Genomic DNA, 23926 nt, shown 5'->3' on the forward strand with positions numbered 1-23926 from the left:
TGAATAGGAAGCTGGAATCAAAAGCAGAGTTATAACTCAAACCCAGATATTTCAATATGGAATGTGGGACTGGTGCTGTGGCACAGTGAGTTAAGCCACTTCTGCAGCCCCAGGAACATAAGGGATTATAAAGGCACTGGGTCATGTCACAGATGCTGCAATTCTGATTTGGCTCTCTGTTGATGTGCCTGGGAAAGCAGTAGAGGATGGCTCAATTCCTTGGGCCCCTCCACCTGTGTGGGAGACCCAGAAAAAGTCCCTGGCTCCCAGCTTCAGATTGGCCCAGCTCTGGCCATATAAGGCAGTGAATTGGTGGTTGGAATATCTCTCTCTGCCACTCTGTCTTTCAAATAAATAAAATCTTTAATAAAACAAAACAAAACAAAACATGGAATGCAGGTGTCTCAGGCAGTCTTTAAAAACTGCACCAAATCTCTTCCTCTGGCTAACTTAATATTTACAACACAGTGAAGAAGGGATGATTATAAACATTACTATTTGCATTTTACAGATTAGCAAACTAGAGTGCAAAGTAGTCTTGTTATCTGTTGGGGTTCACACAGTGAACCGACTGCCGAGCTTAGGTTTGCACACCAGCAGTCTAGTCCTAGAACCCACACTCTTAACCACTTCCCTAAATGTCTTTGAGATCTCTATTTAAGGAAATTCAAGTCTGGTTTTAATCATTTGCATTGGAAAGAGACCCTCTCTCCCCTACTTTACCTGTAGAAGACTCAGCTACCAGTGCCTTCTCCTCTTCTGGCCAGCCTCCTCCCTCTGAGCCCTGCAAAGAAAACTCTTCCAGGCTGGAAAGAGACTGCAGCTCCTTTGGGGGTGTCCTGCACGGGGTGCTGTTGGCACTGATGACCGCTGACACACGGAGCGGCACTGACACCGCAAAGGGCTCAGAGATGTTCAGGGCCTTGCGCTGGTGGCGTGGCGAGGGCTCCATCTGAAAGAGACTGCTGGTGAACACGGACTTGCTGGGGCTGTCGCTGGAGGTGTAGAACATCCCCAGCATCTTTGGGGCTGTTTGCTCGCCCTCAAGATCCTCTGCAGGCCGGAACACCTTCAGCTGCTCTGGTGGGGGTCGAGGCTGAGGGCTCTGGTGCTGGCTCCGGTCACTGCTCATGTCAAAGCCCCCCTCTGCCCCAGCCAGAGTCCCCTCCTGGCCCCATTCACCCTCCTGCTTGCTGAGATCACATGAACTGCCAGTGTTGGTTGAGTGCATTTTTGTTGCTGGAATAAAAAATCCACCAGTGGTGACTGTTCGATTGAAATTTCCTTTGGTTTCTTTTCCTGGTGAGAAAGAATAAGCACATGATCAGCAGCCCGGGTATGTGTGCGTAAACACACACACACACACACACATTGTGTGATCTTCCAGTAAGAGAAGGCATATGACAGCCTCATACTGGAAAGGCTTAGCATTGTAATAAAGCCAAAGCCATTGAGGTACAAACACCTCCATGCTATCTGAATGACAAGGACAAAAGTGTTTTCTCATATGCCCATGATCATACTCAGATAGGGTCACTTGCTATTGTGCTGTATCTATTGTTTATTTTTTTTAAAGATTTACTTCTTTTTATTGCAAAGTCAGATATACAGAGAAGAGGAGAGACAGAGAGGAAGATCTTCGGTCTGATGATTCACTCCCCAAGTGACCCCAATGGCTGGAGCTGAACCCATCTGAAGCAGAAGCCAGGAACTTCTTCTAGGTCTCCCACACAGGTGCAGGGTCCCAAGGCTTTGGGTCTTCTTTGACTGCCTTCCTAGGCCACAAGTAGGTTACTGGAGGGGAAACGGGGCTGCCAGGATTAGAACCGGCGCCCATATGGGATCCCAGCATGTTCAAGGAGAGGACTTTAGACACTAGGCCATTATGCCGGGCCCAAGTCTATTGTATTTACACTTTGCAAGCACAGTAGATTCCAAAAGAAGGTCACTGCTAAGATTGCTAAACAGAGCTGCCATCTACCAAGTATTAAATGGAAATCATGAAAAAAAGACAAATGGGAGATGGGAGAACGATACTTGCCCAAAGGAAATAAGGCAACAAGCGCAAAATAACAGACTTGTTTCATTTTAAAACTTTAAAGTTTAGCGTTTTCAGTTTTCTCTGGCATATGGACCCAGATAAGAGTTTGATTTTTCATCAAGGAAACCAATGTTGTTCTCGGCCAGAGCCCTCCTCCTTCCCCAGCTTCTGTCTGTTGATTTAGAGGATGACATACCGGAAATGTAACTTAGCTGACTGTAAGAAAGCACAGCTGTGAGGAGTGAGTCCTTGACTGACTCAGGAGTGAAGACAACTCTGTATGAGAAACAAATATCTAACTTTGCACTAAGTGCGAGGCTGGGCATCTTTCAAAACATCATGTCTAAAATTTCTATGACTAACCTTAGCAGAGAAGTGTAATTATACCCTTCAACCCACAAGAAAACAGTCTTAGAGGTTAGATGACCTGCCCAACATCCTCAACATCCATGCAATGTATATACATGATGACCTGGGTTTTGAAACAGTAGATCCTGAAAAACTGGGAAAGCACTGCCCTAAGAAGTTTCAAGTAAAAGTAAATGATTAACATAAACATGAAAAAAAATGTTAAAAGTATCAAGTCCGTTTAAAAAGATGTCACTGAGTATTTCATAGGTGCAGTTAATTTTTTTTCTAAAGATTCCTTATATTGTTTTTGCCTGCCCCATTTATTAAAGAAGAAAATGTCACATATTAAAAAGGCTCAAGGTCATGGGACAAAAATAAGAGCAGTTGAGACAGTTTGCTGCCAGAGAAGCCTGAAGCCTTATCACTTGTAATAAGGTGTGCTGGCTACTTAACTAAAATAGGAGGAAGAGATACAGGCAAGTCAATTTTTAAGGCTAGAGCTGTGAAAACCAGTGTAGTTAACTGACTTTGGCCATAGGTGTCACCTCATTTGACAGTTAGATCTACAACTAAAGAGACTAATTCGCACATGTCCAACACATAGCAGCCTCCTAATCACTATTTACTGATAGACAATGAGTGAACAATTGAAACTTCAACTCAAGATTATGACTTAATTCTGCACTAAAAACTACTAACACTTACAGAAACACCCCAACTCGAGTTTAATGCATCTAGGCGTAAAACTAAGAGGCATAACCCAGTACTTCGGCTTTTCTTTCTGATCAAGGAGGAAGCATTTCCTGCCTTGGTTTTCAGGTGTTGACTTTTTTTTTTTTTAATTTTGTTTGGGTTTGAATGAAATGTAGCTGTGCTCTATACCTGTGGCTAGAGGTGTGCTGAGAAGGAAGAATGCACATTAGGCTTAGTGGAGCAGGTGGGCAGGGAATACAGCAAGAATTGTGTGAACCCCATGGGTTTGGGAGGGGTCAAGGCAAGGACAGATGAGGTGGTTGTGTGCGATCATGATTACAGATGAACAGGCATAGGAACTGATGAAGGCAGGTGTGAGCTCCAGTCTCTCGGTTGCAATCCCCAGCTCAGAAATTAAAATCTCACCTTCAACAGGTACCGAACACAGGGAATCCATGCTTTTAGCTGGTCGGATAGTAGCCTTTTCCACTAAAGACAAACAAAAACACGGTAAGAGGAAGCTTCCAGAATAATAGATCAGAACAGCAGAGAAATTTCTTTACAAAAGTTTTTCAAATGTTTACAATCTGTCCCTTTAGAAAACACTATCCCACTCTGCTCTAGATTCATACTTCCTCAGTGGGATGAATCTTACAAATCTAGAGCATTTATAAGATAATACTTCATTATTTTTACAAAGAAAGATAAATTGCAATTTTGCCAAGTAGTTATTAGAAAATGAGGAATCCTAAAGCCAATTTTCTTGCCAAGAGTGTTCAAGGCTGACTTGGTGGAGCTTCAGGCAACCCCTCCTGTCAGGCAGGGGAGAGCGAGAAAGCAGGACTCTTGGCTGCAGCCATGTCTCTCATCTCCCAGGAAGTTGATACAAAAGGTGAGAGGGACCAAGGGAAGTGGAGTCACCCTCCTCCACTGGTACAGCTCTGTCCCTTGAAGTCTGCAGACTGGCCGCTCCCCCACTGAGATCTCACCCACAAACCTCACCCTGAAACAGATTTCAGGCAATTTTTTTTTCAACATTTGCTATATCCCTGGTATACTTTATGAATCCTTGTAAACTACCTTAGCAGGTTTCTTGGAAAAGTGTGGTCTAAACAAGTAAAGAACTTAACAGTAGGCATACTATTAGACATTATTATAGTTTATGTGCCCCCAAAGTCCTGTGTTACAAACATAATTCTTCAATGCAGTATTATCTGGGATGCGGTCTGGTGGGAGGTGTCTTGGGCATGAAGAAAAGTCCTTATGAATGGAGTAATGTCTTTCTTGCAGGAGTTTGGTCCCCTTTTCTCTCTCTTCTGTGTGTACTCACTTCCTTTCCATTTTGTGCAATGAGTTGAAGCAGTATGAGGCCCTCCACCAGAAGCTGAGCATTGCTCTTGGACTTCCAGGCTCCAAAATCATGAATGAAAACAGATCTGGTTTATAAACCGCATGGCCTTGGGAATTCTATTACAGCAACAGAAAATGGACAAAGCCACACAGGTTCACAAACATTATCTCTTCAGGGAGTTGAACTGGCTACAGGGGTTATCCTACTAGCCCAGACTTGATAGCAAGGAAAAAAGAAGGGACACTCTGGAAGCTAGCAGAAGGTGAGTTTTGACAGCTCTGGATTTGAAGTCAAACTTTTATTGCTTTTGGGCTATATGACTTCAGATGAGTAGCTTGTCTTCCCTAAATCGGTATTTTTCATGTGTTGAGGACAACTAGAGCTGCTGCGAGTGTTAAATGAGCAAGGATTACAACGTGATTATGTTGTACTAAACTAAAACACAGTAAGTAGCCGATAAAAAAAAAATACTGTCTAATGTTGCTGCTATTCAGGACCATCCAGTGATCAGCATGAATGGAGAGACAGAAGACAGTTCTACAAGCAGGGAGAATTGGCCCCAACCCATGCTAACTTTTGTCTGTATTTTCTGGAAGGTTCTGAATTAGCACCAGGGTTCCAAGATTGAGGTTTCTCTTTGACCTACCATGCCTGCTGTGGGCGGACGCTGCTGCCATCTGTAAAATTCTTGGCAACATCAGATTGCCTTCCATCCCCTTACATTCAGTAATATGCCAGAATTCTTATCATTTGAAGATTTGCTATTTTCACAAGTTCATGAGCTGAGCTATTATCCTAAAACACATGGCCACTAACCCTCCACTTGTGTATTCTGGACACTTATTGCCTTTGGCTTTTGGAAATTGCATTTTTGGACTTCTCCAGCTCCTGTGTGTTGATTTTGAAGGGTGATGACTAAGTGTCCCTGAGTGTCACGGGTGGGTATTTTGGGGCTGCCAATGTCCACTTTTGGTGCGGGATCCTCCTTCCCCTGCTGCAGTTCTGTGCGGCTGTGATATTCCCAGCAGCAGCCAGAGCTAAGGCTGTCAGTAACAGTTCCCACGGATTTCTTGATTTCTTTCCTGCATAGCAGGTAAGAGCTCAGGACCCCTTGGCCCATGCCTATGTTTAGATTTTATTTTTCTGTCTGGGATCTTGGTCTGGCCTCATGGAAGTACACTCCCTAGTTTGCTGGCAGTTTTTGTGTCATCAAGTCCCTCCCTTAGATACTTTTCTCCAAGGTAAAGGCCCAGAACTACTACATCACTACAGCCTTGGAATTTCTCTGCTCAGAAGGAATCACTTTGAAGGAACCCTTCCTCCTTAACATTATGAGGAGAACTTAGGGCGGATTCAAAATTAAGTATCTGGGACACTTCAAAGTATACATGATCATTCAGTTAGTACTCAATTTTTTCTTATATATATTAAAAATCTCTGTTCAATTTTCTAAATATTGGTAAAATCCTTTATCTGTATCTCCCCACAAATGAGTCACAATCATGGTGAGTATGAACTATGTGGAGAACCCCTGACAGGGATATACCTTGCTAATTCTGTGAATGTCCCACCATTTGGTCTATTCAAAACCTTACATGTGTTCCTTTTGAAATCCACACCGGGGTGGGTAGCTTCCTAAGACAAACTCCAAGAAAATCATTTACTTCATTTTTGTTCTATTTTGTGGCTTTTTGAACTTTTCATTACTTGGCAAATCCAAGTACTTTTTAAAAAATTTCTGATTCTAACATAGAAATTCTCTCTTTGATATGCACAGGAGTTTTTTTATTGGGTCCTCTTCCCCTCAAATTCATCTTTGAGAATCTTGTTTGTGTTTATCTTAGACCTGTGGCAATCTGCCATCTTTACTCTGCCTTTCAAAAGAAAATAATAGGATAAATAAAAGCTTTTAAAATGATAATTTACTTTGATCAAAAATTTGAATTCCATTCATGTTTTAAAATAATACATATTTTCCTAAAACTTTCTTTCTTTTTTTGAGATTCATTTATTTTTATTGGAAAGCCATATCAGATTTATGGAGAAGAAAGATAAAGACCCTTCATCGTCTGGTTCACTCCACAAATGGCCGCAATGGCTGAAGCTGAGCCAATCCAAAGCCAGGATCCCCTTTCTGGTCTCCCATGCAGGTGAAGGCTTTGGACCAACCTCTGCTGCTTTCCCAGGCCACAAGCAGGGAGCTGAATGGCAAGTGGAATAGCTGAGACATGAACTGGTGCCCTTATGGGATCCTGACACTTGCAAGGTGAGGATTGAGCCATCATGCCAGATCCCATAAAATTTTTGAAGAACCCTCATATACATGGACTTCAACATTTTTTTTTTGGCATCAAGATAAAACTTATCTTCTAGTTCCATTTTCCAAGTACTTTCCTATATGTAGCTAAGATAAAGCTTAATAAATAATTTAGGCACAGTGAGGGTAATAACAGTAATTTGAAAATGGGATCATTATACCACATTGTAGTAAAAGTTTTGTGAATGTGGTCTTTCTAAAATGATGGGATTTTAAAAAGATTTATTTATTTTTATTGCAAAGTCAAATATACAGACAGAAAGAGAAAAAGATCTTTGGTCTGATGATTCACTCCCTCAAGTGACCACAAAGGCAGGTACTGCGCCGATCTGAAGCCAGGAGCTCTTCTGGGCTTCCCACGTGGGTGCAGGATCTCAAGGCTTTGGGCCATCCTCGACTGCTTTCCCAGGCCACAGGCAGGCAGTTGGGTGGGAAATGGGGCGGCCAGGATTAGAACCGGTGCCCATATGGGATCCTGGCATGTTCAAGGCGAAGACTTTAGCCACTAGGCCACAGCGCCGGGCTCTCTAAGATATTTTTTTGTGCTATTCTCATTCTTGTTGTGATGCTATATAATGAAATGATGCCGAAGTAATGAGAGGATGTGAGGTATGTAATGTAGGCATTGTAATGTGGAATCAGGCTACCATATAAGGATTACTTGAAAACAAGTGCTGTGATATCTCAACAGTTGATGTGATAAACGAGACATCTTGCAGGTGACTAATAGGCAGGTCATATACACAGGTGCATTTGCTGGACAAAGGGATGATTTACATCTAGGGTAAGACATAGCAGCACAGGATTTCATCATGCTTCTCAGAGTAGGGTGAAACTAAAAACTTGAGATTTGTTTATTCCTATAATTTCCCACCTACTATTTTTAGATGTAAGTTGATCAAGGGTAACTGAATCCATAGAAAACAAAACCACAGATAAGCAGGGGGAAGTACTCTATTATTAACTTTTGGCTTGGTTAATTGTATTATAGTTATATAAGAGGTTAGCTTTAAGGGAAGCTTCATGAAGGGAATACAGATTCTCTGGGTACTATTAATATAACTTTTTCAGAGTCAACAATTATTTCCAAAAAAGAGCCCTAGTGAATGCATATGTTTCTTTCTAGCGAGTCTGATGTGGTCAAGTCAAAGGTTTAAGACACAGAGCTGGCCAACAGTCCGTAAGCCATGAAACACCACTGCTGCAGAACCCTACCTGAGAGCCGCTGCCCTCTCACGAACACACTCCCGTTTCTACTCAGCTTGGACTTGGAATCTGATCCAGAACGTCCCAGATTAAATATTGATTTCCACTTCTTTGATTTACTGGAAAGCTTTCTCCTGAAAGAGTTAAGGCACAAAAGATTAGTTTGAGAATCAGTTATTTCAAGGAAACCTTTAAAGTGACAAAAAAAAAAAAGTATTCCAGTAATGTTTACAGTTATGACTGGCTCTGCTATCTCAGGAAATTCCTATCTAAAGCCCGAGTTCTTACTCTGTCTAGGGATACATGAGCAGGGGTTAAGACCACAGGCCCGAGGACAAGAGGCAGAGGCCTCCTGTATCATAGGTCCAGATGGAGGTTCACAGGTTGCAATCACGGGGAGCCTCAGCCGCAGGCACCAGTCCTGGCGATTCTAGTCCTGAGATGTCAAAGATGCCAGTCTTTCAGGGGCATAAAAACTACAGATGGTAGACTTCAATCTTTTTTTTTTTTTTAATAAGATTTATTTATTCTTAGAAAGGCAGATTTGCAGAAAGAGAGACAGAAAGATCTTTTGTATGCTGGTTCACTCCCCAAGTGACTGCAATGCCCAGAGCTGAGCTGATCCGAAGCCAGGAGCCAGGAACTTCTTTCAGATCTCCCACATGGGTGCAGGGTCCCAAGGTTTTGGGACACCCTACGCTGCTTTTCCATGCCAGGAGCAGGGAGCTGGATGGGAAATGGAGCAGCCAGGACACAAATCGACACCCCTATAAAATCCCAGCACTTTCAAGGCAAAGATTTCGTTACTGAGCCCTAGAGCCAGGCCCAAGTTTTCAGTCTTGATAGGCATCCTGCAATGTGGGCCTACTGCCAGGACAGCCACATGAGAAAGCTACAACTTTCATGCACTGAAAAGGTTTGGATAAGGAAGCAGAACTGGAATAAAGTCTGGCCTGGTGCCACTGGCAGAGTTGCAGCCTGCTGCCTTCCATCAGTGGTCAGTTCCATGGAAGGCAGAGGGGAGGGCCTCTCCAGCTTTGCCTCACACCAGGTGGCTTCTGTGACTGGACACCACTAGACTGGGTCACACCACCAGGGGTCACCACAGAGGCAGTGCTTTGCTGTGGCTCAGCCCAGTCACTGTGTTTCAGGAAGTTCCAGGTTGAAACTGTGCAACCTGTGTGCCCCACTGAGAACTTTTCCTCTGCAGGGTTCTCAGAGAACTTCCACATCTCATGCCCAGTGTGTTTTTATGCCCAATTTGAGATGAGAGTGCAACTGTTCAGTAGTTTCTTTTGCACTTGGCCTGTTCTTTTTTGAGCACTTAACCTTAGGATACACATCATAAAGTGGAATAACTTGGGGTATGGTGAACTCCAAGTGTGTTTGGAAGCACAGAAAAAATGCTCATAATAGTTTTTTTCAAGGCTCTCTCCCTGATTCCTGAGGGCAAATTGTACTCTCCAGTTTTTCAGTAAGAGGAGCGGTGGACGTGAAGCACACATCCCAGGAACGGGAGGGGTTTCTGGGCAGATCGTTCCCAAAGCAGGTGCCTCCCCTAGGTGTGCAGCGTGCAGGCCTTTCCTTCCTTGGGAGGACACTGAGACAAAGCTCCTGTTTCATGCTTCTTCTCACTGACCAAACAGGGACGAATGCATCCTCTAATGAAAAGCCTGCTTGCAACCTTTACCTACCATCTACTTGAAAGAAGGACTAATGCTTTCGTTACTGCCTCCTTCTACTGTGGGCTATGAAAGAGGGGGCAAAACCAATATTGTAATGGAGGAAGCAAGATGGCTAAATGAGGAGAGGGCTCTCCCACCAATGCAAAGAAGGGCTGATTTGTTTCGGAGGGGAAGCCAAGAGGATGCTTGTCCCAGTTGCTGTTCACCTACGGCTCTTGGCCTAGAGTGATGTCATTTGTGAACTTGTCTTCTTCCCTGAGATTCATCTCTGTGCCTCTAGTAACGTCACATGGGAGTTTGGAGTGGGGAGAGGGGCCAATTTTTTATTCTGTGTAAGCTTTCTTTTATAAATTCCAAGCCTTGAGCCTGGCACAGTAGCCCAGTGGCTAAAGTCCTTGCCTTACGTGTACCAGGATCTTTTGTGGGCACCAGTTCATGTTCTGACTGCTTTACTTCCCATCCAGCTCCCCGCTTGTGGACTGGGAAAGCCTTGGGTCCCTGCATCCATGTGGGAGATCTGGAAGAAGCTCCTGGCTTCGGATCAGCTCAGCTCTGCGTATTGTGGCCACTTGGGGAGTGAACCAGCAGATGGAAGATCTTTCTCTATGTCTCTCCTTCTCTGTAAAATCTTACTTTTCAATAAAAATAAATAAATCCTTTTTTTTAAAAAAATGCCCAGCTTCTTTTGTATAGATTCAGGGTAGGGATTTGAATCCTGACTTGTGATAGGAACCCTGTGAATCCCAACCCCATGTACATGCCTGGGGTCTCTGGTAGGGGAATCAGGGTCTGTAACGTAACTTTGGTACAGACAGCAAAGGTACCAAATGCTGATGAGACAGAGCTGTAGGAACAGCTCAATTCTCTTCTCAAATGTTTTCTTACACCCCAATCTTTACTGCACCTGTAGCCACACTACCACCGCATCCCTGAGACTGTATACCTGCCCTGTGTCCTCCTCCACTCACCCATCTCCCAGAAAGAATACCACTTACTTATTGTCTGGTAACTCAAGGACAGTATGGAAGAGGGTGCCCATGGGGGGGACAATCTCAGGCAGGCTGTTCTCCCTCCTTTCCTTTCGAGCAGGGTGGTTGGTGGCCAGACTGCGGGCTTGAGCTTCCTCCAGGCTCACCAGCTTCATAGGCAGGGAAAGGGCTGGCAGGGTCAGGCTCTTCATGATGGGTCGGTTTTCTATAAAGGAAAGAGAAGACCTCAGTCAGGGAGGAGCCTGTGAATGGATCCATCCAGATCCCACAGAAGACAGGTGCCAGCTTTGGCTTCACCGGGGTGTGATGGGGCCTGAGGAACTTGATAGCTCTCCTGACCCAGGAGTAAGAGGGTCTTTAGGAGGTTACCTGCTTCCAAATCAGACAAGGGCCATATATTCATTTACATGACAGATTTACTGCGCACTTAAAGTGGGCCACAGTAATAGCTTGGAAGTCCCCATACCTAGTGTTTTGGTCAGAAGGGAATGGCCGTCCAGCCTCAGAGGTAACCTAACTCAGGTAGTGTAAGGCAGAGGAGACCGATCCTTCTCCCCACAGCTGGAGGACATGCGCTCCAAGGTAATTTAGAGTTGGAGTCTCTCCTTTCCATAGATCATCCACACATCTATCTCTACAGGAAAAAGACGTTTTATAGCATGTACTATTCCTTAAAAGTTAGGAGGCTTTTTATTCATTACTTCATCATCTGCTGTACAAAGATAACCTCTTTGCATTTTGTGGTATTTTTTTTTTTTTAGGAATGGGAGTCATGATCTAAATCAACACTACATAGGGTTGCCAGTTTTCTCCAAGTCAATGGTCTTCAACTTGGGCAATTTTGTGCACCCACCCCAGCCAGGGGCACTTGGCAATATCTGGAGACAGCTCTTTTGACTGTCAGCGATGTTGTGTCAGTAGGTAGGGATGCTGCTTATAGTACTAACACACACACCTCAGTGTCCCACACGGAGAACTGCTCAGCACTAAATATCAAGAGTGCTAAAGCTGAGAAACAGATCTCAGTGAACAATGAAGTTTAAGTTTGTTCCTAGTCTATATTTGGTGATGCTTGTAGTTTTCTGAAACTTCTAATGATGTGAAAAAGACTCATCTTGGAGCAACTGAGACTAAGAACTAATTTTTTTTGAAAGACAGTGACAGACACACATATGGATCTTTTGAATGTTGGTACAGTCCCTGAATGCATACAACAGCTGGGGCTAGACCAGACTGAAGTGAGCCAGGAATTCCACTGAGTCTCACATGGGGGCCATCATGCACTGCCTCTCAAGCACACCAGCAGGAAGTTGGATGAGAAGCACAAAATAGCTGGGAGTCAAACTGACACTCTGATATGGGATATGGGTATCTCAAACTTCCTTTCAAATAAATGAAAATAAACACTTAAATCAATACATTAAAAAAAAAAAAAAGAACCTGGGGACTGGTACGGTAGCCTACTAGCTAAAGTTTTCACCTTGCATCACTGGGATCCCATATGGGCGCCAGTTCTGATCCCTATTTTTCCACTTCCCATCCAGCTCCCTGCTTGGGGTCTGGGAAAGCAGTCGAGGATGGCCCAAAGCCTCGGGACCATGGACCTGCGTCGGAGACCCATAAGAAGCTCCTGGCTCCCGTTTTCAAATTGGCTCAGTTCTGGCCATTGATGCCACTTGGGGAGTGAACCAGTGGTTGGAAGATCTTCCTCTCTGTGTCTCCTTTTCTCTGTATGTCTGCCTTTCAATAAAAATAAATAAATCTTTTAAAAAGTTATAAAAGTGTGCAGTACTCTAACGTGTAGTGCTCCATTTTAGAGACCATAATGGCTCTAGCTACACTGGCTGACTTTCTGCAATACTTTAGGCTAATTTCTACCTCAGAGCTTTTACATTCCTTGTTCTCTGTCTTTGGAACATTTGTTCCCCAGATTCTCATTGATTAATTCCTGTGCCATTTAGGTCTTATTTCTTAAGAGTCCATGACTACTGGGCCCGGCGTGGTGGTGCAGTGGTTAAAGGTCCTCGCCTTGCACATGCCAGGATCCCATATGGGCTCCGGTTCTGTCCCGGCAGCCCCACTTCCTATCTAGCTCCCTGCCTGTGGCCCGGGAAAGCAGTCAAGGACAGCCCAAAGCTTTGGGACCCTGCACCCGCATGGGAGACCCGGAAGAGTCTCTTGGCTTCGGGTCGGCATAGCACCGGCCGTTGCGCTCACTTGGGGAGTGAATCATCGGACGGAAGATCTTCCTGCCTGTCTCTCCTCTCTGTATATCTGCCTTTCCAATAAAAACATAATAAAAATAAATCTTTAAGAGTCCATGACTACTTTGTCTCCAAATAAACCCCCTCCCCAAGTCTCTGATCACAGGATATTGTTCTGGGCTTCTTCTTGATATCTCCTATCTTTGAAATGATAATGCACTGAGTTGTAAACTTATATATTGCTTGTCTTCCCAATCAGGCTGTAGCCCCATTCAGAGCGAGACTTCAGCCATTTTGTGTAGTGTATGAAGATGTCTGGAATGCTGTGGGTATTCAACACATACTTTTTTAGTGACTCTTACAGATAATGAATCTCCGCAGTTGGTGATTTTATCCATCAAGGAAAGATACTGGATTCTATGACTTTTGCCAGTGTTTGTGTTCTCCCAAAATTCATATGTGGAAATCTAATCCCCAGTGCTGTAGAATTAAGAAGTAAGGACTGGGGCAGGTGTGGTGGTACATCAGGTTGAGCCCCACTTGGGATGCTGGCATCTCATACTGGAGTTCCAATCCAAGCCCTAGCATCTCTACTTCTGTTAATGAATCCTGGAGGGCAGCTCAAAAGCTTGAGTCCCTGCTGTCTACCTACAGCATTCAGATGGAACTCAGCTCCTGATTTCAGCCTGATCCAGCCCTGGTTTTTGTAGGCACTAGGGGAGTGAACCTATGGATAAAAGAATTCTTTATCTCTGCACTGTTCCATACACATGTATATGAATATTTACAGTAAGTGGGTGAAAATTTATAACCCAAATGCCCATGGACTCATGAATGAATAAACAAAATGTAGTATATATATATATATATACACATATATATATATATTTAATAGACTCTTATTAGTCATAGGTACTTATCATTCAACAACATGGATGAATTTTGAAAACATATGCAAGTGAAACAAGCTAGTCACAAAAGACCGCACATTGCATGATTCTATTTATATCAAATGTTCAGAATAGGAAGTTCATAGAAATAAAAAAATAGATTAGTGGTTTCCAGGACTTGAGGGAAAGGAAAATTCTGGAATGTGTATGAGGTTTCTTTAGAGTGATGAAAATATTCTGGAATGAGAGAGTGAGATGGCTGTACAATCCTGTGAGCTATACTAAAACCACAGAAGTTTACATCTGAAAATAGTTAAAATGCTACGTTTAACATGAGCTTTATCTAAATAAAAGTTTTTTCAGATACAATAAAAACTATAAACCATATAGAGTGTTAGGCAGGTGAGGAAAGGAATAATTATAGTAGGAACTGAAATTTGATATTGATTGCAATTAATGATTTTGATGACTATATAGGTTTGTCCAAATATATTAGTTGAATAGGAACAAAACACTTAATAAACCTACAAATACTTTAAAGACATGGTTCTCCAGACTCCCTCAGTACTTTATGTGGACTATGACCTGCAGCACCAACATTACCTGGAAATTTTTTAGAATTTCCAAATTGTCAGTTGCACTCGGGACATGCTGAACCAGAAATGGTGAGACTGAAATCTGTGGTTTAACAAGCCCATCAGGTGACTGTTATGCATCCTAATGTGGAGAAACCACTCTCATACACAAATGGTTATTACACAGACTTGTAGATCAGCTGGATTTCTGGTTTTCATAAACTGCACCCACAGGAGATTAAGCAACTTAAGCCAATTCACTCCTAGTGTTCATTATGTCATTATGGGATGCCCACAAACACACACTCAACTAGAGCTGGGGGCAGAGAGAAATAAAGTATTTGAGGAAAGCTTTCAGAGAATGTATTGTGAAAATACTGGTCAGAAGGAACACACTACCTCTGACTTTTTAAAGACTTCTAGGCAAAGGTATAAAGGTCTTTTGAAATATTATAATAAGGATGAAAAAGATCAGTTAAACAGAATAATGTTCCAGATGCCTTTACATAATAACTCAAGAGCTTAAGAACTCACTAAAACTAGTGGAACCCTATGCCAGTTCTATCGCACCACAGCACATGCACGGGATAGGACATGCATGCAATTTATCAGAAACATTCAAAAGCTACATGTACAACATCGTATCTTCACTTCACATATACAGAAGTACATAGGCAGGCACTGCCTCCAGACACTGACACAGAGTTGTTAGCTTGCATACACAGGCAATATTCAGCTAGAAACAAACTCACTCTTGGGTTTTAACACTGGGACAAGAAAAAAGGATAGGATGACCAGGGGAGGGAAGGGCAGAGGAAACGTGGTATACACCAGGATGAGTCAGTACCGTCATTCTGTAGAGAACCAGGTGCACCACTGTTAAAGATTTGATCCACGTGATTCAATATGAACTCAATCACCACCTGCTGGACCCGGACTGCAAGGAAGGCTGCGTCCCCATTGCAACCAGTGGCTTCAATTTCTCTAGACCTGAACCACAGGGAAAACACAGAGGGTGAGTCTGTTTTGCAACTGAGGCAGCGGGAGAACCCGTGAGCCTTTTGCACAATTTTCATTTCCTAAATGTACATAGTCTATTAATTTGCTGAATGTTTTAACTACTTGAGACCAATTAAATGGACTGCCTAAAGGGCTTTGAAATACAACACAATTTACCTGATATCTAAAATTCAAACAATTTACCAAGTGCTATAAATTACAAGGTTATAAATGTTACTCTATAAATACACAGAAATTAATTCTTCCCTTTTATAGAATCACTCACAATTAGGAAAGTCATCATTTATGAAGCAACATGAAGTAGATGAGTCAGGTTATAGCCAGTTATGAATCACTCTGACCCTCCAAAGCCATGAAATGCCTGCCAGTAAGCCCCAAAACTAAGAAAGTCCTTTTCAGGAAATAGCAAATATTGTATCAGTGAAACCCTGGAACCAGCTCGCAAACACCACTGGAAAGGAGTGATTCCAAGTAAGTGGGCAAAGATCTTAGGATGTGGAAATCACTTTTAATTCATATATGATACAAATGACCACTTAGCTGCAAGCTTGTCTTGAAGGGGCTTCAGATTTGAAGAATACCATCTTTATTTCGATTGGCGAGCTTCCCTTAGCCCACTGAGGTGGTGAGAAGATGAAGTGGTTACCTGAGGAGGTTTGGGGCCCACACCAGAGCCAGGTTCCTGGCATGCATGTTGGTCTGGCTGCTGAAGGAGGCGATGCGTGCCAGGTGGCGAATCAAGTATTCCAAGGTCCTGGAAAGATTCAGTTTTTTTTTTTTTTTTTTAAACAAAGTAAGTAACTTTAGTGCATGACATCTGGAGATAATTCTAAGTTTGGCTATGAGAGGTTCTAAATATTTTCTATCTTATGGATTTTGAAGGAATAGTGGGAAGATATCAAGATTGATGGAAATAATTTTCTCAGCCATAGGCATACTGGTTTCAGGAGAGGAAGGGAGACGGTCTTGTGAGATATTAACTGAGACCCATAGAAAACCAGCCAGAAATAAACTCAGACAGTTATAGCACCTCTGAGAACCTTTCACAGGGGGGCAGAATCGTTGCCACACAACCTGGAAAAATGCTCTCTTTTGGGGAGTGTCTTCCAAGAAAGATTTCTTTGGGCTGCAGGTACTTGTTTAAGGGCCTCATTTCATACACACAAAATATTTAATACTGCTAGGAATTTCTTCTTATACCACATCAAAATCTGTCCCTGTGTAAACAATGGGCAGCTGTGGGCCTGGCGCAGTAGTGTAGCAATTAAAGTTCTCGCCTTGAACACGCCTGGGATCCCATATGGGTGCAGGCTCTAATCCCGGTGGCACCACTTCCCATCCAGCTGCCTGCCTGTGGCCTGGGAAAGCAGTTGAGGATGACCCAAAACTTTGGGACCCTGCATCTGCATGGGAGACCCAGAAGAAGCTCTGGGCTCATGACTTCAGATTAGCTCAGCTCCAGCCGTTGTGGTCGCTTGGGGAGTGAATCATTGGACAGAATATCTTCCTCTGACTCTCTCTTCCCCTTTGTATATGCACCTTTCTAATAAAAATAAACAAATCTTTAAAAAATTGGGCAGCTGTAGGCAACTGGGAGGTGGTAAAATGAGGGACTCATAAAAAGATGGCATGATGTAAAGGATGGTACTGCTAAGCAAGTAGAGGATCAGTTAGCCAAGTGCTCAAGAGCTATGATCAGTTGGTTAAAAACCACCTGGGTTCCCACAGGTTTGTATAATGCTGTGAATCTGTGAGAACCAAGGATGTCACTGTGAGGCTGACTGCCTGTGGAGCCCTGGAGAGCCTTGTGGCCGCCAGCATCAGCTGCCCCCCAGGAAAGCCACTGTCTCCTGAATTTGCTCCTTTTCTTGTAATGCTAGCTTGCTGCTTTGGTATTGTATCACATGGACATTTCCTTTCCCAAGGGTTCTTACCTATAATGGGATGGGGGAAGTTCCTGGATAACATTTTGGATTCTGGCCAGTCGGCCTTCTTCTGGGCAATGTGACACAGCCGCCTATGGAGAAGAACATGAAACAGGCCAGTGAGGACATGCGTGGACATCCACTTGTGTAGGCTGGCATTGCGCAAGCCTCTGATTCTGCAGGCTCACTGCTATGCCCAGAGGTTGCCCTTCCAGATGGCATGTGTTTCCATGAAAACGACCAACTGGAGGTTCATTTGTCACAGTGTATGCTTTCAGTGATGGGAGTATCCTTGGATTTTCAGATGGTTGAGTAGGAATCTGTAGGGTCTTGGTGTGTCTCATGCAGCACAGGGAGTCAGAGACTCTCACTTGGAGATAAGTAAACAGAGATAAGGTGAGAGAGATGACAGGGTGGTATGGCTATATTCAACTGTCTATCTTATGGATATAATTAGCCAGTCCTCACCTCACCTGTGACTATCCAGATATCTTAAACACTCAGTTGCTACCTGTCCTAGGTCCTAGGAAGTAGGGAAGACATGCTTTCCTTGGTGGGCTAAGTTTTGTCCCTACAGCACAGTGACCCTGCCCAGATTTGCTCTCTGACTATTCCCTGTGTGGGTATTTTGCTCTCCTAGCAGCCTAAGGACCTTCCAGAGGAGGTAGGAATGACATGCAAGTAGTGTGATTGCAGACTGGTCCACCTCATCTCTCACAAGCTAGGAATCCCTGGGCAGAGTCCTGTGATCCTGGTTCTGCCCTCAATCTGAGACTCCGACATACCCAAGGCAGCATGTGGGTGCTCATGACCTGCCAGTGTGGGAGCAGTAGTCCTAGTTTTCTTTCTTTTTAAAGATGTAATATACATACATCAACAGGTTTTCAAGAAGTTCGTGGAAATGCATGTTTTAGAAACCAAAAATTATTTTGTACCAAAATCAACTCATCTCTTAGTTCTTTTTTTCCATGAACTTTCTAAGTACTCTTATATTTCCTCCAAGTATTGGGAACTTGTTGTACACTTGAATGTAGTGAATGGAATAATTATACAATGTATCCTCAGTTTGATAAATACTAACCCTGTAATACAATACTAAGATGCTAACTGTGGTGATGGCTTTCTTAATGTGAATTGTTCACTCCTATTCACCTACATACACCTGCCATTTTTCTACTTGTATGTAGTAAACACTGAAGCTGACATTTTCCAGAATGACAAAATTTTCAAGCTGGATAAAGTGAAGGGAATTAACTTTACTGGGCACTCTCTGTTTTCCAGGCCATATTTTAGGCCACATCCGCTGTATATACTCCAGTGTAACTCAGAGGACTCTATGCTCCTGACCAGGCATGGACTTACCAAGCCCTCTCTTTCCTCCACAGCTGTCTCCACCTTTATGTATACTGCAGGATGTTATCTACTTAAGTTGTCAGTTGTCAGTCTCCTGTGTTGGAGTACAAGCTCTATAAGCTCAGGAATATGAAGAATCCCATTGTGCACAACATTACCTGGCACACAGTAGGCACTCCTTACTTTGGCCAACTGTATCCATCAACTTTTTCCTCTTTATTTTCTTGAAATTTAATTGAAGTAAACATATATACTGAAGTTCATCATTTTAGGAGGCAATTAAAATTCTCCACATGGAAAATTTCAGGCCTCATTTCCTAAGCAGAAGTGAGGACAAATGTAGGCTTGGGGGTGTTAGCCACAGGTTCCCCAATCTTCTGGTGGGTTTGCAACCAGAGAATATACCTACCCAGTACAAACAAGATCTCTGCTGCAATCTGGCTTGCCGGGATATGCAGGGTGTAGGGGCAGCAGCAAGAATGGAACCTCTAGGAAGCAAGCCGACGCCTCCCTTCATCAGAGCTGCTGCTCAGACAATAACACGGCCTGGTGAAGAGGACTCTGGCTGCCCCAAAGCAGGGAGACACTCATAAGAGGAACAGAAGGAGGAACTGTAGATTGCAGTGGTGGTACCTGCCACACTCTGGACACTGAGCAAGGAGTGGGGAAGTCCCTCTTCATCTCTCAGCAAAACCATGATCAATCAAGCTTTGCAAACCTTTGCACCACGCCCCTGAATAAAAGGTGTCTTGGGAATAAAGCTGTAGGTCAGTTAGTCAGCCCTCAATGGAAACTTCCTTTACCATGCGGAAGCTCTTGCTCATCTTTCTCCTCTAAGCAGGGCAGGGCTGCCTCTACTGCCACAGTGCCATTTAGGTTTGGCCTCTTTCTTCACTGACAGCCTCTCCTCCTTCCTCCCCAATATCAAGGAGAAGCTCACTACGTTTTAGATTTTTCTTCTGTAGGCATGGGTTCTCTACAAACTTATTTTTAAAAAGGATTTATTTTATTTTTATTGAAAAGGCAGATATACAGAGAAAAGGAGAGACAGAGAGGAAGATCTTCTGATGGTTCATGCCTTAAACAGATGCAATGGCTGGAGCTGAGCTGATCTGAAGCCATGAGCCAGGAGCCTCTTCCGGGTCTACCATGCAGGTGCAGGGTCCCAAGGCTTTGGGCCATCCTTGACTGCTTTCCCAGGCCACAAGCAGGCAGCTGGGTGGGAAGCGGGGCTGCTGGGATTAGAACCGGCACCCATATGGGTGTGTGTAAGGAAAGGACTTTAGTTGCTACGTTACTGTGTGTTGCCAGCCATATCTGTATGTACTGGCTACATGCCGTACCCAAAATGGCGCCGGCCAGAAAAGCCACATCTTGGTGTTTGGTGCAGAGTCACGTAGCATTCACTGTACTGCGCAGGCGCCTAGCGCATGCGCAGTGAGCTGCGGCGCGGCAGGCACGTAAACACTGGGACTGACGAATCCAGTCGCCCAGAACCCTGCGTAATCATGACGCCGACCTATCATCGGCGGAGGCGGGGCCAGACAGCACATAAGAGCAGAAAGCCTGCCGGGTTCGGCGTCCCTCCTCTTCATGTTGGTGTGCACAATAAATTTTACCGCAGGAGGCTTCACTCGCGTCTGCGTCTTATTGCTGGGCGGTAAGACACGTGGGCGCGACAACTGTGCCAGCCCAGGATTTGTTTATTTATGTTCTTCTCTTAGGATAATAGAACCCATCTTTGAGCAATTGGGGGGAAGGTAGTTTAAATCTTTTGGCCACGTCAACTTTTTTGCCTATAGAAGAATATCACTCAGTAAGAGTGGGCCTGTTTGGCTGGTGGCAAAACCTTGAAAGTTTCAGAATGAAAACTATAACCATTTGCCTCTGACAAGCTTCCAATTTCTTCGAGGTCTCTGACAAAGACTGAACTCTGGTCCTTGTAGTACAGCTCTCACTTATGATTCTCTGTTTATCCACAGTTCACCTCTGCCCCTGCAGCTCAAGTCCTGTTTCCAGGCAGCCCCATCGCCAGACAGACCAACACAAACCACCTATGGCCATCCCATCTACACCCCAGTGGTGACATAATTTTTTGTTAAGCATTTAACAATAATTTTAAAGTCATTTTAATATCTTAAATTATTTTGAGCCACTGACTGTATTATTTAAAGAGCAATTCATGCAAGTAATTTTTATAAAGCAAAGTAACCGTAAGAATAGACAGGGCCTAGCTTGGTAACCTATGTCTTGCAAAAGTAGTATTTCATCTGGGTCATTAAAAATAATTCTTCTTGGGCCTGGCATGGTTGCCTAGTGGCTAAAGTCCTTGCACTCGCCAAGATCCTATATGAGCGCTGGTTCTAATCCCAGTTGCTCCCATCCAGCTCCTGCTTGTGACCTGGGAAAGCAGTCGAGGACGGCCCAAAGCCTTGGGACTCTGCACCCACATGGTAGACCCAGAAGAGGCTCCTGTCTCCCAGATTCAGACTGGCATGGCTCTGGCTGTTGCGGTTGCTTGGGGAGTGAATCAATGGACAGAAGATCTTCCTCTCTGTCTCTCCTTTTCTCTGTATATCTGCCTTTCCAATAAAAATAAAATAAATTTTTAAAAATTATTATTAAAAAAAGAATAGATCGTCAGCCTTTAACCACTCTTCCTTAGTCTCCAGATGCAACTGCTCTGTGTCCTTCCACATAATCTGTACCTGATAACAAACCTTTCTTCGACCTGTTGGATCAAGTGCTGCCTTCCCTGAGTACTCTTACTCCAGCCTCCATCATTTCATCCATGTCAAACACTCTGAAATACATGTATTCTTGACTGCAGCTGCTATCTCTTTTGGTATCCCCTTTCCTCAGACAGTTACAATTTGTTCCTGTGCTTTATCCTTGTCTCTCTTCAACTGTTGCCTCATAAAAAGACCTCTGGTTACTCTACCTCTCTAGGCCCTGAGTTATAAACCAATAGAACCTATCAACATCTCACAGAAGATTTCTGCCTTATATTTGCCTATCATTTCTCTCCTCCAGGAAAGTATAAATTGCACAAGAGCAAGAATTTTTTTCCTATCTTGCTCATGGCTAAATTTGCAGCATCCAGAACTATGCCTGCAAAGTACTCAAAGCATGTTTGTTGAAAGAAGGGAGTTAAATGAAAAGTCAATATTTTGCTTCATGCTTAAAAAATGCCAATCAGCCGTATGTACGACACACTTTCAGAACAGCATCACCTTGGACTATTCCCCATTGTGATGAAAACTAGCATGGCAGCAGCCAGTATTGTGGCACATGAGTTAAGCTTCCTGAGACACTGGCATTCTATATGAGCATCAGTTTGCCTCCTGGCTGCTCCACTTTCAGTCCAGCTCCATGGTAATGTCCTACCTGGGAAAGCAAGAGAAGGTATTCTAAGTCCCTGGGCCCCTGTCACCCATGTAGGAGGCCTGGACAAAGTGTTAGGCTCCTGGCTTTGGCCAGATCTATCTTCCTTTCTATTTTCCTTTCGTCTGTTCTTCTTCCCTTCTTTCCTTCCTCTCTCAAACCCTGCCTTTCAAATTAATTAATTAATTAAAATTTCGGGGGGAAAACAAACAGCACGGCTGAGGCAGCCCCTCAGTAAAAAGCTAGTAGCAGCGTAAACCACCTTCCTGTTTTGCTGAGATGGGAAGGTATCCAGTGCTATGGCTCCCTCAAATGTTAATGTGGGGTGAGCCACTGGAAAACCAAGTCAACTACTATGAGCTCACATCCAGTCTGTCTTTGCCTGTAGCGAAGCGATAATTGCAGGCCTCAAGCGACATTTTCAATGATGCATGCAATGTTAGCAAAATTGTCAGCAACCATTTACTAAGTAAAAGTTGCAAAAGTTTTTTTTTCAGTAACTGAAAGCAGAGGGAGTACAGAGAGAACAGAGGAAGATGAAAACAAGTAAAATACAGTTCATGTTCTCAAGGAAACTTACAATCTAAAGAGGGAGACTGATATATAAATAAATGAATTCACGATGAAATCAGTAAGTCACACTTTTCCAAACTGTCTTTCCTTATTATCTCAACCCAGAAACTATGCCCTGTTATGGGTAGGTATATTTTCTAGCTGGATCAGCTGAACAAAATTCAGATTTTTTCTAAAATGAATTTTCCGTGATTAAAAATAAAATGTAATTTAACAGACTGAATAATTAGTCTCAAACACAGGACCTAATTTTTGCAGTCTGAAAATGGAACCCTACTTGGAAAGAATCTTTGCAGATATTATTGAAAGGTCGTTTTCCTTTTGCTTTTTTGTTTATTTATTTGAGAGGAAGAAAGAATGGGAAAGGAGAAGGAGGAGGGAAAGAAGACTCCTACAAAAACCAAGGGACTGAAAGAGGAGGCACAGAACAACCAGGTCTCCCTCCCGGGGAGTGGGAATCTGCTGCTTGAACCATCAGAGCTGCCTCTGAAGCTTTTCATCAGCAGGCAGCTGGAATGAGCTGGGGATGGAGATCAGACCAGTTACCTTGGTCAAAACTTGCCCCCAAGTGAAGAATCCTGAGTGTAGATGATCCTGAATTATCTATATGAGCTCTAAATGCAATCACAGATGGCCTGCTAAGAGGGCAGCAAAGGGAGATTTCACACAACAGGAACAGGAAGCAGCAATATGGCCACAGAGGCAGTGATAGGAATGGTGTGACCACAAGTCAAGGAATGCCACCAGACAATAGAAGTTGGGAAGGGCAAGAAATGTGTATTTCCCCAACTGTAGGCATTTGCCTAGTTGTCTCCTAGCTAGGCAAGTATTATACTGCTGGGAGAAAAGCAGCAATAGCTAGCAGACACTCTAGCCCTGGTTAATGCCAAATCTATGTTAACTACACCAGTATGCCAGCATAGCTGTCTACTTATTTTTTTTAAGATTTATTTATTTTTATTACAAAGTCAGATATACAGAGAGGAGGAGAGACAGAGAAGATCTTCTGTCCGATGATTCACTCTCCAAGTTACCACAACGGCCGGTGCTGTGCTGATCCGAAGCCAGGAGCCAGGAACTTCTAGGACTCCCACACGGGTGCAGGATCCCAAGGCTTTGGGCCGTCCTCGACCGCTTTCCCAGGCCACAGGCAGGGAGCTGGATGGGAAGTGGAGCCGCCGGGATTAGAACCAGTGCCCATATGGGATCCTGGTGCGTTCAAGGAAAGGACTTCAGCCTTTAGCACTGGGCCCAATGCTTTTTTTTTTTTTTTTTTTTAAAGATATGAAGGGAAAGTGGCAAATGCTGAGCTTGGACATGCAACTCTGGCCGCCAAGCTGGGGAGGAGGGGCTGCATATTGCCCATGGA

The 23926-nt window shown here is 43.7% G+C and overlaps 1 protein-coding gene across 1 annotated transcript in view; it reads right to left on the reverse strand.

Moving 5' to 3' along the window:
* Window positions 1–23926, reverse strand: part of ARHGAP31 (Rho GTPase activating protein 31) — a 118217-nt gene that overhangs the window by 11993 nt on the left and 82298 nt on the right. Inside the window, exons 4-10 of the mRNA XM_040984196.1 lie at window positions 17257–17339; window positions 15969–16076; window positions 15150–15292; window positions 10640–10838; window positions 7969–8093; window positions 3512–3574; window positions 724–1299 (exon numbers count right to left, since the gene is read on the reverse strand). Coding sequence (XP_040840130.1) covers window positions 724–1299; window positions 3512–3574; window positions 7969–8093; window positions 10640–10838; window positions 15150–15292; window positions 15969–16076; window positions 17257–17339 — 1297 coding nt within the window. The remainder of the gene's footprint in view (window positions 1–723; window positions 1300–3511; window positions 3575–7968; window positions 8094–10639; window positions 10839–15149; window positions 15293–15968; window positions 16077–17256; window positions 17340–23926) is intronic.

The sequence above is a fragment of the Ochotona curzoniae genome, unplaced genomic scaffold (genome assembly GCF_017591425.1).
Source record: "Ochotona curzoniae isolate NIBS_2020 unplaced genomic scaffold, NIBS_Ocur_1.0 contig_4093, whole genome shotgun sequence".
In the NCBI taxonomy this organism is placed as follows: Eukaryota; Metazoa; Chordata; class Mammalia; order Lagomorpha; family Ochotonidae; genus Ochotona; species Ochotona curzoniae.